Here is a 13,851-nt window from a genome sequence, read left to right on the forward strand (position 1 = left end):
TGTAAACAAGGCTGGCAACTCAGAATAAAATTGTATAGTAGTGATATTGTACGTTTCGAACGTGCATGAGTACTCATGATTAATGATTGTGAAATGTACAAACACACATGCACAGCGAAAGCAAATTGGAAGCGGGAGTTTTTCAGATCAGCAGATGGGCTTGGCCCGATATGGTTACAAAATCTGCATACTGAATCAGTTATCCAAAATATATATGCCTTATTATATTTTAATTATTAGTGGTACCAGCACCTTGTAAAGCATCACGATGTTTTCAATAGCTGGATTGACAGTCATCCTTACATCTTTTATCGGGTTCACCGTGTTCAACAGGGCCTTGGACATGAACCTTTTGCCTGCACCGAAGAAATACACTGGAACTACCCGGTTCAAATGGCGCAACGTTATGGGTTCAATGCTTCATGCTGCGATAGCAGCGTGTTTGGGTCTTATCGTGTAAGTTTTAGCAACTGGTATAGTACTCATCTCTATCTATTAACGCTACACTCACATACTCACATGATTTTGATTAAAAGTCGGATTTGTTTAAATTGAATAATTGCAAATCTGTGTTCATGGGGGGGGGTCTTTGGGAGCTAATCAGTAAAAGGGAGTCTTTCGGAGCTGCGAACGGCCATGTGGTCTTTCTTGGGGCTTTCTGGTTTTAAAGCGAAATATATAGGCCTACATTGAGGATCCAGCAAACACAAATGTGATAGGTTATTGGCCTACAGACTATATAATTAAAGGTTTAAGGGGGTCAGGTTAGGTCTGTATAAAGAGTATAAAAACTATAACATTCAATAAACATTTTTAGATAATGTGATGCAAAAACATTCCAACGGGCTATTATTTCAATAGGTTTTTTTTTAAAGTTTAGGTTGTACTGGGGAAGAAAAGGGGGGGGGTCAAAATGGTTTAAGGCCCATCAAGAAGGGAGCTGTAAAGATTTCAGTAACATTAATCTTTATGCAAATAAAATACGATGTGTGGAACAAAGGAACATGGTAAATAAAAGTATTTGAACAGAACCAGGAGATATTAAAGTAGTGTTAAAATTGTCTTGCATAACTTTTGAACTGTGTCAGTTCTTGCTGGTTTGCTCTTTAAATCACTAAAAAATATCTTTGTTCTTCTTTATTGGTGACTTTTGTCAGTTTTGACAATAATGTTTCATGCAGTACAGATTGTTATTATACTGTTCTCTACAATTAGAACATTTGGCTTCCCACCAGTGGCGTAGCTGCAGGGGGGATTGCCCTCCTGGCAAAATTGCCTATTTGGGCCCCCGCCCCTAGTGCAAGGAAAAGGAGGAGATAGAGGAAAAAAGAGAGAGGAGAGAGGGAGAGAAGGGAAAGAGAGATATTGGAATCCATACGATATGCAATACCATACGATTATTATCAAAAAGCCAAGCAACATTGGCTAGTTGGCCCCCCCCCCACCCCCCCTGGGTTTCCGCCCCCCCCCCTGGAAAAAATCCCAGCTACGCCGCTGCGTCCCAATCAAAAATAGATGGTTTGAATTGCATAAACAGTGCCATGAGTACCAGTATAAATGACAAAACATTTCCACATCTTTCATATCAATGATATGGGTACAATTTCATTGTACATGTACAGTATAGGCCTACAGGTTTTAGTATCATGTGCTTCCTTTGTCCTTTGATGTAAATGATATATATATGGGTGGTGGGGGGGGGTCAAAATAGTTTAAAGGGCATTTCCTGATCCACAGCCTCATCCCCCCACTTTTCACAAAAAAAGTAGAGATTTTTATACCACTGGAAACCTCTGGCTTCATAATGTTTATGTACCAAAAATTTCTTGCACATTAATTCGTTTAGCAAAGATAGATCGTCAAATTTGAATTTCGTTCTGGTAGGATGCAAAAGTGCAAAACAGGATCTAGGATGCTAGGATCACGAAATCCTTCTTTAAGTGGGGGCTTAAAAGGTTTTGGGTTCACGGGGGGATTAGAAAACAAGGATCAATTTCAAATCCTTTTCGTTGTACTCCAGGGGGTTTATCCCTTATAATCTCGCATTTGAAAAACATTTGCATGCCATATATACCACATGCACTCACTTGAGGTGAGGCCACCAAGAAAATGACAAAAGGGTCCACTTTTTGGTGACAAAATGTACCAAAGAAAACTTTAATAAAAATCCCTTTAAAAAAGGATGCGTCTGATCCAGAGAGAAGATTGGGTGCGTTGTGGGCATGGAAACAGATCTGAAGAATCAGGAATCAAATACTAGTATAATTATGTACTCTCATGGCGTTTTATTAATCGACATAAAAATAAATGTAGTTGGTGGTAATTAAATATTTTGACATCTTGACAATTATAGTGGTATTAGAGATATAAGGTGCACTTGAGTTATGTCTGAAGGGACCACCAGTTAAATTAGCTTGGAAAAGTCTTTTTTTAGGGGTAAAGTCACTTTTTGCATTGGCAAACATGCCACTTCTTGGAAGTTCGCACACCGACTTGTAACAACTTATCTTGAATCCCAAATGACTTGATTCGATCTATGATTTATATAATTTACATTGCTCCATAGGCCACAGCTGTGTTGAGTTCTGTGTTGTAATTTTGTTAACACTTTTGCAAATTTGTAGATATTTTTGCCAAGTGAAGCAATAAATTGCAAGAAACATTAATAGCAAGAGGTTTTAGGTGGTGTAAAAATCTGAACTGTTTGGAGAAAATGGGGGATTATGGAATTATGCCCCTTTAAAAAGATGGGTCTATGTTTCCACACATCTGTTCCAGCTCAAGTGACAACTGGATTTCCCTGAACCTTTGGATGTTCATGTATATAGGTAGCATTTGACTTCAATACCACAGGGCTGTATAGTGCTGGTTCCCATGCCCCTCCAGTGAACCCTGGCCTAACCCTTACCCAGGAAAATATGCATGAGGTCATTGAAGTGTCACTGGAATTGGAACAGATAAAGAATTTGAAATGGCACCTAGGCAATTGCAATTATTGTTTTCGAATGGTTTGAAAACAGACAGAAACAGGGCTTGAAATAAGGATTTTAGTACCAGGAGCAAATTTACAGAGATTTGCCCCAAATTGCTCCTGGTCTATTTCTTTATGCACAAATTTATCTGAGAACCAGGAGCATTTTATCATCACATGTATATACAGCAAATCAAATTTAGGAAATAGTGCTTTGAAAAAAATACATTTTATATGCTTTAAGTGATTGCAATGTACATAGTTAATTTGGAACCTTTTTATTTTTATATAGGCTATGATGATGCGGTGTATAGCTTCAATGGTTCTGTATAAATACCAAAACAATTCAGAACTGAATATAGTTATGCCAAATTTATCTGTATGGTTTGTTCCAGACGATACCGTTCGCCTGAATATCTCCAGGATCTTATTGGCACATACACTCAGCTAGGAGAGATAACTATAGCAATATCTGTAGGTACGTAGCTTCTCAAGACATTTTAGGGCATGGAACTTCTGTTTAATATCACAAATAATGGGATGGGCTGGACTCACAAGATTGGGGGGGGGGGAGGATGTTCCACCTAATGAAATAACATTAGTTTCAAACATTATCTTGGTGTAACACTTGCAACATTTGGAAAGCTTAGGGGCCGTTCACAAACACTTATTAGGGGGGCCTGATGCAAAAAAAATTCATCGCAAAAAATTTTCGGGCCCGCCTTTTTCAGATCTCAAAAATTTCAGGCCCCCCTTTTTGACATGAAAATTATGTGTCAACCCCATAGAAAAGCATATAAACTCAATTTTTTGTGGTCAACTCTTTCAGGCTCCACCCTCTCCCTTCAGAGGGTCAAAACTTTAAAGGCCCCCCCACCATTTTGCATCAGCCCCCGTAACAAATGTTTGTGAACGGTCCCTTATATTAATACATGCGATAGAACATTTGCTGGCAGCCTTTATAGCACACCCATTTGAGAACGTTATGAAAACTGTCTGATATTGCCATTTTGTTTTGTGTACTGATCTTTACTGCCCTAGTATTGATCAACTTGAACTTTATACATGGCTTTGTCTATCACAACTATTTACCTAGGAGGGTACTTGTTTGTTTAAACAGATGTTCTTTACCAGGGTCATTTGTAGCTGACCTGGTCAGCACTGGTTGCAGCATAGACCCTGGCAGCAACCCAACTGACAATAGTCAAAGGAACTTGAAGTCTGGATGCTAATGGTCAAGGGTGTCAGTCCGAAGTTGATCATGGAGGGGGACACAATTATGTGAAAGTTTTTAATATAAGTATCATAGCTATACAGGGGTGTCTGAGGGGGGATGTGACACCTGAGAAGTTGTCAATTTTACGAAATGAGTGCCAAATTGAATTTGGTAGAAACTTTGCACAAGTATTGTGTAAAATAGGGGCATCTGAGGGGGATATGCTCCTCTGACAAGTTGGAAAAGTTTCAAATGAGGGACATATTTTGGTGGACACTCTGTAGGCCTATACTATTATTGTGTAAAATTTTAGTTAAAGTTCATATGAAAGGCCTATTTAAAAAAAAAAAAGAATAAGCAAACAATTTTCCCCGGTGCCGAACATTTGTACTTGGGTCCATGGTCTTAGCTAGCCACCCGTCTGGCCGTCATTTCAGACAGGGAGTTTGCTCCTGGGACGGGCAAAATTAATGCCTTTGACAGATGGTATATTATAAATTTTATGTTTTGAGAAGCTAATTGACCTTTAAGTAGACCAAATTTGTAGGAGAAGGCCATATCAGCACATTTTTGAACCCCCAATGGGCTATAGATATCTGATAAATGTTTTAAATGTTAATTTAGGACAGGCAATTTTATTCAAATGACGGGCAACTCTCAATTTCTAGCTAAGACCCTGCTTGGGTCCCCCATCAAAAAACACGAGGGGACACATCCCCACCCCCTCACAGTGTCAACACCCTATATTACACACTTAAAACTACGGGGTCAAAAAATGAGCATAGTTATCAACTAAACACCATACCACTAACGGGGTCATTTTGACCCCATTGGTCGGGGTCATTGCAATGACTACGTATTTGGGTCAAATAGTAACCCCATTGGGGTCAAAATATTACCACATTTCGGGGTCAACAAATGAAATGACCCCTTCAAAAGGGTTGTCTTATTGGGTTACTTAATGACCTCATTTCGGGGTCAAATGAAATGACCCATTTGAAAGGGTTGTTTTATAGGTTACTCAATAACCACATTTAGGGGTTGTTTGGATTTTTTAGTAGGCCTATGGTCATGCTGGTCCACCAGGACATAAGTGTGTTTCTGAACAGAGAAAGCATTACATAAACAGCAAACTGCAAAATGCATCTGTGTATCACACTCACACGCAGTCAGTCATCGCCTATGACAGTTCACGTATTATAAGCTTACATGATATTTAAGCTTATAACAACTGCAGCCAAGACACCCACGCGACAGCATGAAATTGGAATGAATCTGCGTGCATAGACAAGGGTCTATGCATCCTTGCAGTCTCACTTTTCAACTAACTTTTCATATTCCATCATGCAGACAAGCACACACGACAATCCGCTGAGCTGCACAATCTGAACAAATATGGCGCTGATGTGACCACGTGAGAAGCCGATGCACACCGTGTGTGCAAATAGTTCCGAAATGCAAGTCATTATAAAGTTGACAAATTGGGTAACTTCGGTCAAAAATTAGTTTTATTTATTAATCAACAAACATTAATTGCAGCTCATGTTTAAACTCATTTATGAATTGAGATTTTCAAAGCGGAAGATTGAAACTGATATCAATGCGCGACGGTATCGGCAAAATGACCACTAAGTTTTTGACCACGTTAAATCGTGGCTAAAATGACCTCGTGAATGTGGTCAAATTAAAACAGTACAACCCCCCTTGAAGGGTCAAAACAACCCCAAACGTGGTCAATTCAAAATGACCACGGAAAATATAACCCCGTAGTTTTTAGTGTGTATAAATATTTTTTTCATACAGCTCCATACTCCGTTGGTGAAATCAATATTTTATTGTTGACATAGATAAAGAAAGTTTACATATATATGCATTGTGATATACATGTGTGATCGAATATTCAATACAAGCACCTGGATTTTAGGTGAATGGGCTATTTGTGTTCCTTTATATAATTGTAATTCTCAAAATTAAATATATCACAATTTTAACTTACGATTTAAAAATCGTTACGCCAAAAATGCAGTAAAAATGTATCCAGAGCCAACAGCAAATTTCCTTGTAATAGCAACACCAGGCCTGGAAAAAATAGGGAACTCAGGAACCTGGTTCCTAGGAAATTTTGTGATTTGGAGGGAAATTTTCAAGTTCTAAATAAAGAAATACATAAGAAATAGTGGGAAATCTCAACTATGTTCCCGGGAAATTGTGCACTTTTTCCAGCCGTGAGCAACACCATATGGGATACTAGAGTATGCGCAAATCGTAATAATTTGTAGAATAGAACTTAGTGGTATCTCATTATGATAGTCGTACTATGCTTAGCCTGAGTCGCTCGGCCTATCTCGAACAAAATCGCCATGCGTAGCTATTGAAAAATGAGAGGATTCGCTGTACTATCACAGCAATATTTGACACGAAGATATAGGGATGATGACGCTGTGCCCCTTCTACCTATGAAACGATTCCCCTGCTGATGGTGCGAAATTGAGAAACAAAATGCATTTTGTTACCATACAGCTACAAAATGCCATCGTAATGTATTTTGATTTTTTTTCACATTTCGACCAGCACTAAATTTACTAGGCTAGTTAGCTAAGACATGAACACATTTTTGGGTCCAGAGGCTATGACATGTTGCCAGACAATATTATAAAGAAGCAGATCAAAGAAAAGTAAACGTCAGTCAAAATCATGATAATAATAACTTTTTGTTTTTGTTTTGGTCTCGGGCTTTGAGAAAGGAAATTCTTACCGTAACCCAGTTCCAAGTGCTAAATATATATCACCATTATTTTACTTAAAATATTATTCATTTCCGCAGGATATTTCATTTATGACTGTGCAGACTTGATCAAATGCAATGGTATGACCAATACATGGCCTCTGGTGCTACATCACTGTTTGGTAAGTTGCCTGTCAAGTTTTTAGGAAAGAAACTCAAATTTCTGAAACGCCTTGCCAATTTTTAATTTTTTTTTATTAAATTTGTAAAATAAAAAGGGGCCAGGTTGAAAAATGTAAGTGTAAAATTTTCTTAGACATTTTAATATAGGCCCAATTTATATGTTTTACAAACTATTCAAGAAGTAATATACTATCCCTCAAATTTCCAATTTTGAGTATTTTTGTATCAAAATATATATTTGTTTAAAAAGTATGGTAAACTATACTTGTAAGCGTACATATTGTTTTTTATTTTTGTTTAAATTATAACTTCCAATTTAAATGAAAATAGTAAGCGTGTGATTGGATAGTCTTGAACTGATTTGAAACAACAAAATTAAAAAAAAAAAAAACAATGATAATAATTTTACTATTGATTTGCAAAATACATAAGCAGATGAAATGAAATTATCATACCAGGTGGTGCTATTATGCATTCATCAGCTTATTTATTACAAAATGATAATAATAATAAAACTATATGCATGCTGCATAGGAAAGAGGCATTTGCAGCATTCTGCCATGATGTATTAATCAAGTAGCTGCACCCACAGATCCTGGAAAGAAACAGTCCAGATTTTCAATTTTTGGAAATATATTTGTTTTAAAGAAAAAGAAACCGGGAAAAAACAGCGATCACTGTCTGGAAATGGCCTTTAATGGTGCAAGTACTTTAAAAAAATCCTCATGCCATATGCTTTCCCATGATGCAATTCTTACGATGATTGGCTACACAGAAATCATTGCTGTGCTCCATTTCCATTTGCAATAGCAATAATAAAATATTAGTTTTCCATATTACCATATCTTGTTTTAATTTTGAGTTTAGCAAATAAAGGAGAACAACTAAAATCGCTATTTCATTTCAACCCTAATGCGTGTTATTAGCTCATCATTATTGAGTGGCGCTTCACACAGTGAGGTCAAATAAGACGATTCACGCATGTGCAAGACATCGCAAATATTTTGATCGGTGAACATGTGAACAGCGGCGCCTGACTTTGTGTATATTTGCAGAGCGGCGCCATACTTTGTGCGGGTGCCGACGCAACCCCCCTATTGAAAATTGCTGGATCCGCCCCTTTCAGGCTTTAATAAATACATTGAATATTTTAGTATACCTTTGGACACTACAATTGTGCAAAAAGTAGAAATTCAAGAAAAATTGTGGGTGTTGCAGCAAATCACACCAGGCTTTAAAGATGAACAGATTATGTGCACACTGTGTATGATGCCACATACAGCTTTGATATATTGCATAGATCTATGGTCACATGCATGCACTGGTTTTGTAATATGAGCATCTTCAACAGATCAACAGTTTATTAGAACCTCATGATTGATGACTGCATGCAATGCAGGCAAAACTATTAGTCTTTTCCAAAGGTCAAGTATAAATAATAATCAGTGATATCCACTAAATAATTATTCAAAGTAAATTAAATGAGAACTGTATTTAATCTATATAGGGCCTATATTCCATTTAAAGAACAATAACCAACCAATAGTGAATCCCCAAATTTTGAATTAGTTAAAATAAACATTGCTTGCACGTAAATAGTCACTCAAATGATAAATCCTCATGAAATTCCATAGTTATTTATTGAATTTTGTTGAGTTTATTAAGATATCTCTAAATAGGCCCTGGTGACTTAATAGGGGTTGTGGTGATAGTCACATGAACTCGCGGATTTCGTACAGAGTCAACCAAACAATTCAAAAGATCATTAACTACATGTAAGGGCACATTTTCATGGTCCAAATAGCCGAGTCAAAAAGTTTGTGCACAAAAAAGAAGATTTTTGGAAAAAAAATAAACTGGTTCAAATTTCACATTGAGGTCTTCTGGATTATTGTCACTCCTAAATACTTTTTTTAACACATGGCCACCAAATAACTAAAATACAGGTCAGATCTTGAATGCTGTCATACAGGAAACATATCCACGCATACAAAGTATACTAATGCTAAAGAAATGCTGGGCATGCCTGCTAGAAAGTATAGTGACACACTATGTGTGCATAATGAACCATGACATACATAATAATACTGCAGTGCACTTTGATTGTCATACTTTTTTCCAGTTGATTGCAATCTAAACCAAACTCAATGTCAGCTTCAAGACCTTGACTTCACTTAAAAGGTGTTTTTTTTTGTGGGGGGCCGTATTTAAAAGAAAACATACAACAAAACATGAGCAAATCTTACATTTTTCTGTCATTAGGCCAAAAAAAAAATTGCGCGCGCATTTGTAAAATTGTGCGATTTGAAAAAAAAGAAATGCAGAAATTTTTTTTATTTAAAAAAAAAAAAAAAAATCATTTTTTTTCCAGAAAAATTCGGCGAAAATCAGACTTTTTACTCAAAATACCATAAAAATAGCAAGTCGGGAATAAAAAAAAAATCACATTCACATTTGTTTTCAAACCACTCCTGAGCTTTGAGACAAATCTTTTTTTTGGCCTTAAATGTGTGATTTTTTGTCAGATTGTCCAGTTTTATTAACTTCATATTTTTATCTTGATTCCAGGCTGGTTTCTTTGCAGCAAGTTTTCTTTACATGCAGCGCCTTGCAGGATATGCCATATTTACCATCGTTGCTGAAATCAACAGTGTCTTCCTTCATGGCCGACAGCTGCTGCTCATGTACGAAGTTCCCACTGATTCCAGACTGTACAAAGTAAACAGCATCATCAATGTCTTCACGTATATCATCTACCGACTCACTCCATTCGCTATGCTTGTTCCCGTAGCTTTGAAGGATCGACATAAGATGCCGCCATTTTACGCCACATCGTTATCAATCGGGAGCTTTGTGCTACTTGTGATTAATGTTGTGTTGTTTTATCGCCTCATCAAAAGAGACTTTTTATCGTCAAAAAATGAAGCTGTGAAACAAAGAGATGATATTATGGATACCACCGTTACCCCGAATAGGTGAAATTTATCACTTTTGAATGGAAATGTTTTATTAATAATAATATTCATGATTATAAAATGTTATTTAGATCGGATAAAACCTCTAAATAAAAAATAAATCAATATAATGCTTTAATATAATAATAATATGTACCACTGCTTAAAGATTGTAAACTCGGGGAACTAACATCAACACAAGAATTGTTGTGTTGCTCTTTTTGGTAAATTCATAGGTTTGCATTTTTCTTCTCTTTGAGAAGTTAGAAAATGTAGGGAAAAAATACTATTTCAACAAAATGTCAACTTGAAAAATCTGACAAATATTTAATCACATTTATTGCTGAAACCAACCAAACAGAAAATACAGTCAACAATGTGTTTTCATATCCAGGGATGTAAATCTTCAGGAAATTTCCTGATTTCAGGAAAGTTTGCTTGGATCTTCCCTGTACAAAGTATAGGGAAATATACATTTTCAGGAAATGTTAAAGCAGTTTCAGGAAATTATGTTAGTGCTTGTTTTCATCCCTACATTTCATTTACAGTTTACAAAATATATGGACTTCTCAGTGGGTTTTAAATGGTTGAGTTGGTATGCAAAAAGTAATAATTGAACAAATTCTTGCTCGACCCTATCGAAAATGTTCATATGAGGGCAACATAACTTTTTTGCTGAATAAAAAGAGTGATTATTGTTCTACTTGTATATATTTTTCTATTTTGTATAATATGGATTAACCTTGCTGAATTGTAAGACTGGTGCGAGATATTTAACCTGGGAATATTTTTTTAAGTGTTTTCACAGAATTTTGGTGCAAGAATTTCATGGATGGATGATTTTTTAAATATACTTATAAAGTGGGAATATAATTTTAAACTTGGCTCTTCTAAATTTCAGGCTAAGTAATAAGCCTATATGTCCAAAGAAATGTGATTATGATCTAATATGATAATTAACATTGCTGATTTAAGACTGGTGCTAAAAATTTATAATGTTGGTGCAATGGTATTTCATTAGCAGCTGCCTTTTTAAAATAAACTGATGAAATAAATTGGAGTAGAATTTTAAACTTGGCTTTTTACAATTTGAGGCTATAAATTATATGTTTGTTTAATGTTCAAAGATATAAGACTAAAAGAGTCTAAACTCAGCCATGTTTGTATGTTGACCAATGAGGGGTAAATACTTCTGGTTTATTTTTGTGTCATTTACCCAAAAACTTTGATTTTACAGCAAAAATAGGGTGTTGGAATATGAGCATAAACAGTGGTGTTGACAATTCGGTGTCAATTTTTTGTCAAATCAATATTTAGGATCTCTAAGTTTTTTGCCATTAATGAATCAATGATGTTTATGACATTTTTGAGAGAATGGTTACACGATTTGCTACTATATGTTACACTATGAAGGGTTGATTAAAGAGCATGGTCGACAATGTTCGAGTGATCTCCCAACGCCCAGCCGTGCTTTATGCATTGCAATTAATACACAGACCTTCATGTGATATGCTCTGATCCAATCAGACTGGAGGCTGCATTAATGAAAGTGCGATATAGGCAATAATAAGGCTTATAGGTCTGCAAAATGTTTGGTGATGGTAATAATTAAACTAAATTTCTGCCTAAATCTCTGCCTTTGGTGTGAGTGAATCAGATCATATCGCAATATTAGATGATGCCAGTAATCATTCAGAACAATAGACTTCTCCTAGCCAATCATATTATGACAGTATCTTATCATTCATTTGTAGTATGTAATATGTATGGCGTGATCAAGCAAAATCAGTCTGAAGTTGGGCATATTCAATTTTCAGTTTTCTATAAGACATTTGCAAAGCTACATTTTGCAGAAAATCACATTGAAATTGAACATTTAGTTCCAAAAATATGAACAGTTGAAGTGTTTCCAAAACATGATGTTTTGTTAAAACACCAACTTAATATGAATTCCTGTCGAGGAAGTATATTTACTTACTTCTTTGACGAAAATGCTGAAGTATACTTTTTTGTTGATCCCCATGCATAACAATCAAACAAGGCAGATATCCCACAAGTCTACAAGAAGTCAGGACTCTCCTAGTATATAATCTCTTTGTATATGTAATGTAATTCTGTGAATTATGTAAGTAATGCTCCTATTATATTCTCTTGAAGTAGTGACTAGAACTTTCAACTTGAGTATATTTGTCAAGATTACAGGTTATTATATTAGTAGGTATAGTTTATAATTATATGCAAAAACTAGAGGAATGAACCTACACAACTGTATATAAGAGTTAGTGATCAAAGCACAAGCACTTGCCTTAATGAGCTGCCGCCAAAACACAGAATCGTGAGCTGCCAAAATGAAGACAGTAATTTTGTAAAAATGTCATTTAACCTCTATATAAAGTTTTAAACAACTGTATAACTTGTTATTCATGATCATACTATACTATTCAAGATATCAATGTATACTTGTGTGTTAAAATCGATATATAGTAATTTTTTAAGCTGTAACAATTTAACAAAAGTTGGTTCCAGCTGATGCTCCTTTTTGATAGAGAAAATCTGCTTACATGACAACAGGAAAGATATAGGGCTGAAAATAATTGATTCACAGTAACTTTTGAGTGAATCAGGAATTATGACACCTACATTTACTATAGAAGCAGGTTTCCTTTAAAGCAGAAATTGTCGTCAGCTTTAGCGAACAGAGCCTGGGGCTTAATACTATTGCAGACTATCAGCGGATTGCTTTTAAGCAGCCCATCTACAATCACTGATTTCGGCTTAAGTATGTCAACTTTTGATTCTTTCCTAGTTTGCACATAATATATAATCATGGCTTTCAGAACTCACTTGCACTTTTTTGCAAATTTGGCATAAACTACATATACATGATACATCTGCATTGATATGTTTACAGATATTGATTGTTGTGGAAGCCATGTAATAATTAATGACTATTTTTGGAGGAAACATGTATTGTGAATAAATTGCATTTATTTGTCATTTTCCAAAGTGTACACAAGGGCCACTTTCAAATGAACCTTTGAGAATAATGTAACTGTCACTCAACACTATTTCACTTTACTGACACTTATATTAGATAAAGGCTCATATATACATGAAAAATTGGGCAAAAAACAAGGAAAACAGCAGGAGTGACAACTTGAAGCTCCATTCAAATACATGTAGCTAATTTCTCTACTTAAGTAGAGCTGTTACAGTTTCATGTTAAAGTTCTATTTTGTCTTTAATACACTGCTTTAGGCTTAACTAGTTAACAGACTATGTTAGCACATCTACGATACTATAGTAAAGATGCAAAAAAAACTGATTATTGATAATTTATATGACTTTCTAAATGAGAAAATCACTGAATAGGTCTTTAGCAAACGGTGTCAGATGCAAGCTTAAGCTTTATTATTTTTGTAATTATTGTTTTAAATTGCCTGAAAAATGAACCATGTCTTAACATTGATACAAATCTCTGAACTTTCAATGAAATCATTTATATGTGTATACTGGTTAGATGCATGACAATAACTTCATTGACACTTCGTTGGTGTATTGTACTATATAATTATCCAATTAAAATACACAAATGGTAATAATTTTATTACAGCATGATTTTATTACTCCGAGTTTGACTACAAAACTTGTTGCAGTTCAGAATTCAGCAGCAATTTTATCCGATGATCGCCGTTGGGGCGTGAAACTCCGAGTTATAAAATCATGCTGTAATAATATTATTACATTGTTTGTGTATTTTATTACATGCTCTACTAACAAATAGTATCAATCAAGCACTATT

The 13,851-nt window shown here is 35.4% G+C and overlaps 1 protein-coding gene across 1 annotated transcript; it reads left to right on the forward strand.

Annotated features, from left to right (window-relative positions):
• Nucleotides 1-80: 80 nt before the first annotated feature.
• On the forward strand, nt 81-10,334 carry LOC140148427 (TLC domain-containing protein 2-like). Its single transcript, XM_072170365.1, has 4 exons — nt 81-456; nt 3,367-3,449; nt 7,012-7,094; nt 9,664-10,334. The coding sequence occupies exons 1-4, from the start codon at nt 269-271 to the stop codon at nt 10,072-10,074; spliced, it is 765 nt and encodes a 254-aa protein (XP_072026466.1). The 5' UTR covers nt 81-268; the 3' UTR covers nt 10,075-10,334.
• Nucleotides 10,335-13,851: the final 3,517 nt, after the last annotated feature.

The sequence above is a fragment of the Amphiura filiformis genome, chromosome 1, assembly GCF_039555335.1.
Source record: "Amphiura filiformis chromosome 1, Afil_fr2py, whole genome shotgun sequence".
NCBI lineage: Eukaryota > Metazoa > Echinodermata > Ophiuroidea > Amphilepidida > Amphiuridae > Amphiura > Amphiura filiformis.

Excerpts from the sequence above, each read along its gene's own strand:
- LOC140148427 (XM_072170365.1), top strand. The coding sequence starts at position 269 with ATGTTTTCAATAGCTGGATTGACAGTCATCCTTACATCTTTTATCGGG. Across the intron at positions 3,450-7,011 it reads AACTATAGCAATATCTGTAG|GATATTTCATTTATGACTGT; the intron begins GTACGTAGCTTC and ends TCATTTCCGCAG. Across the intron at positions 7,095-9,663 it reads TGGTGCTACATCACTGTTTG|GCTGGTTTCTTTGCAGCAAG; the intron begins GTAAGTTGCCTG and ends TCTTGATTCCAG.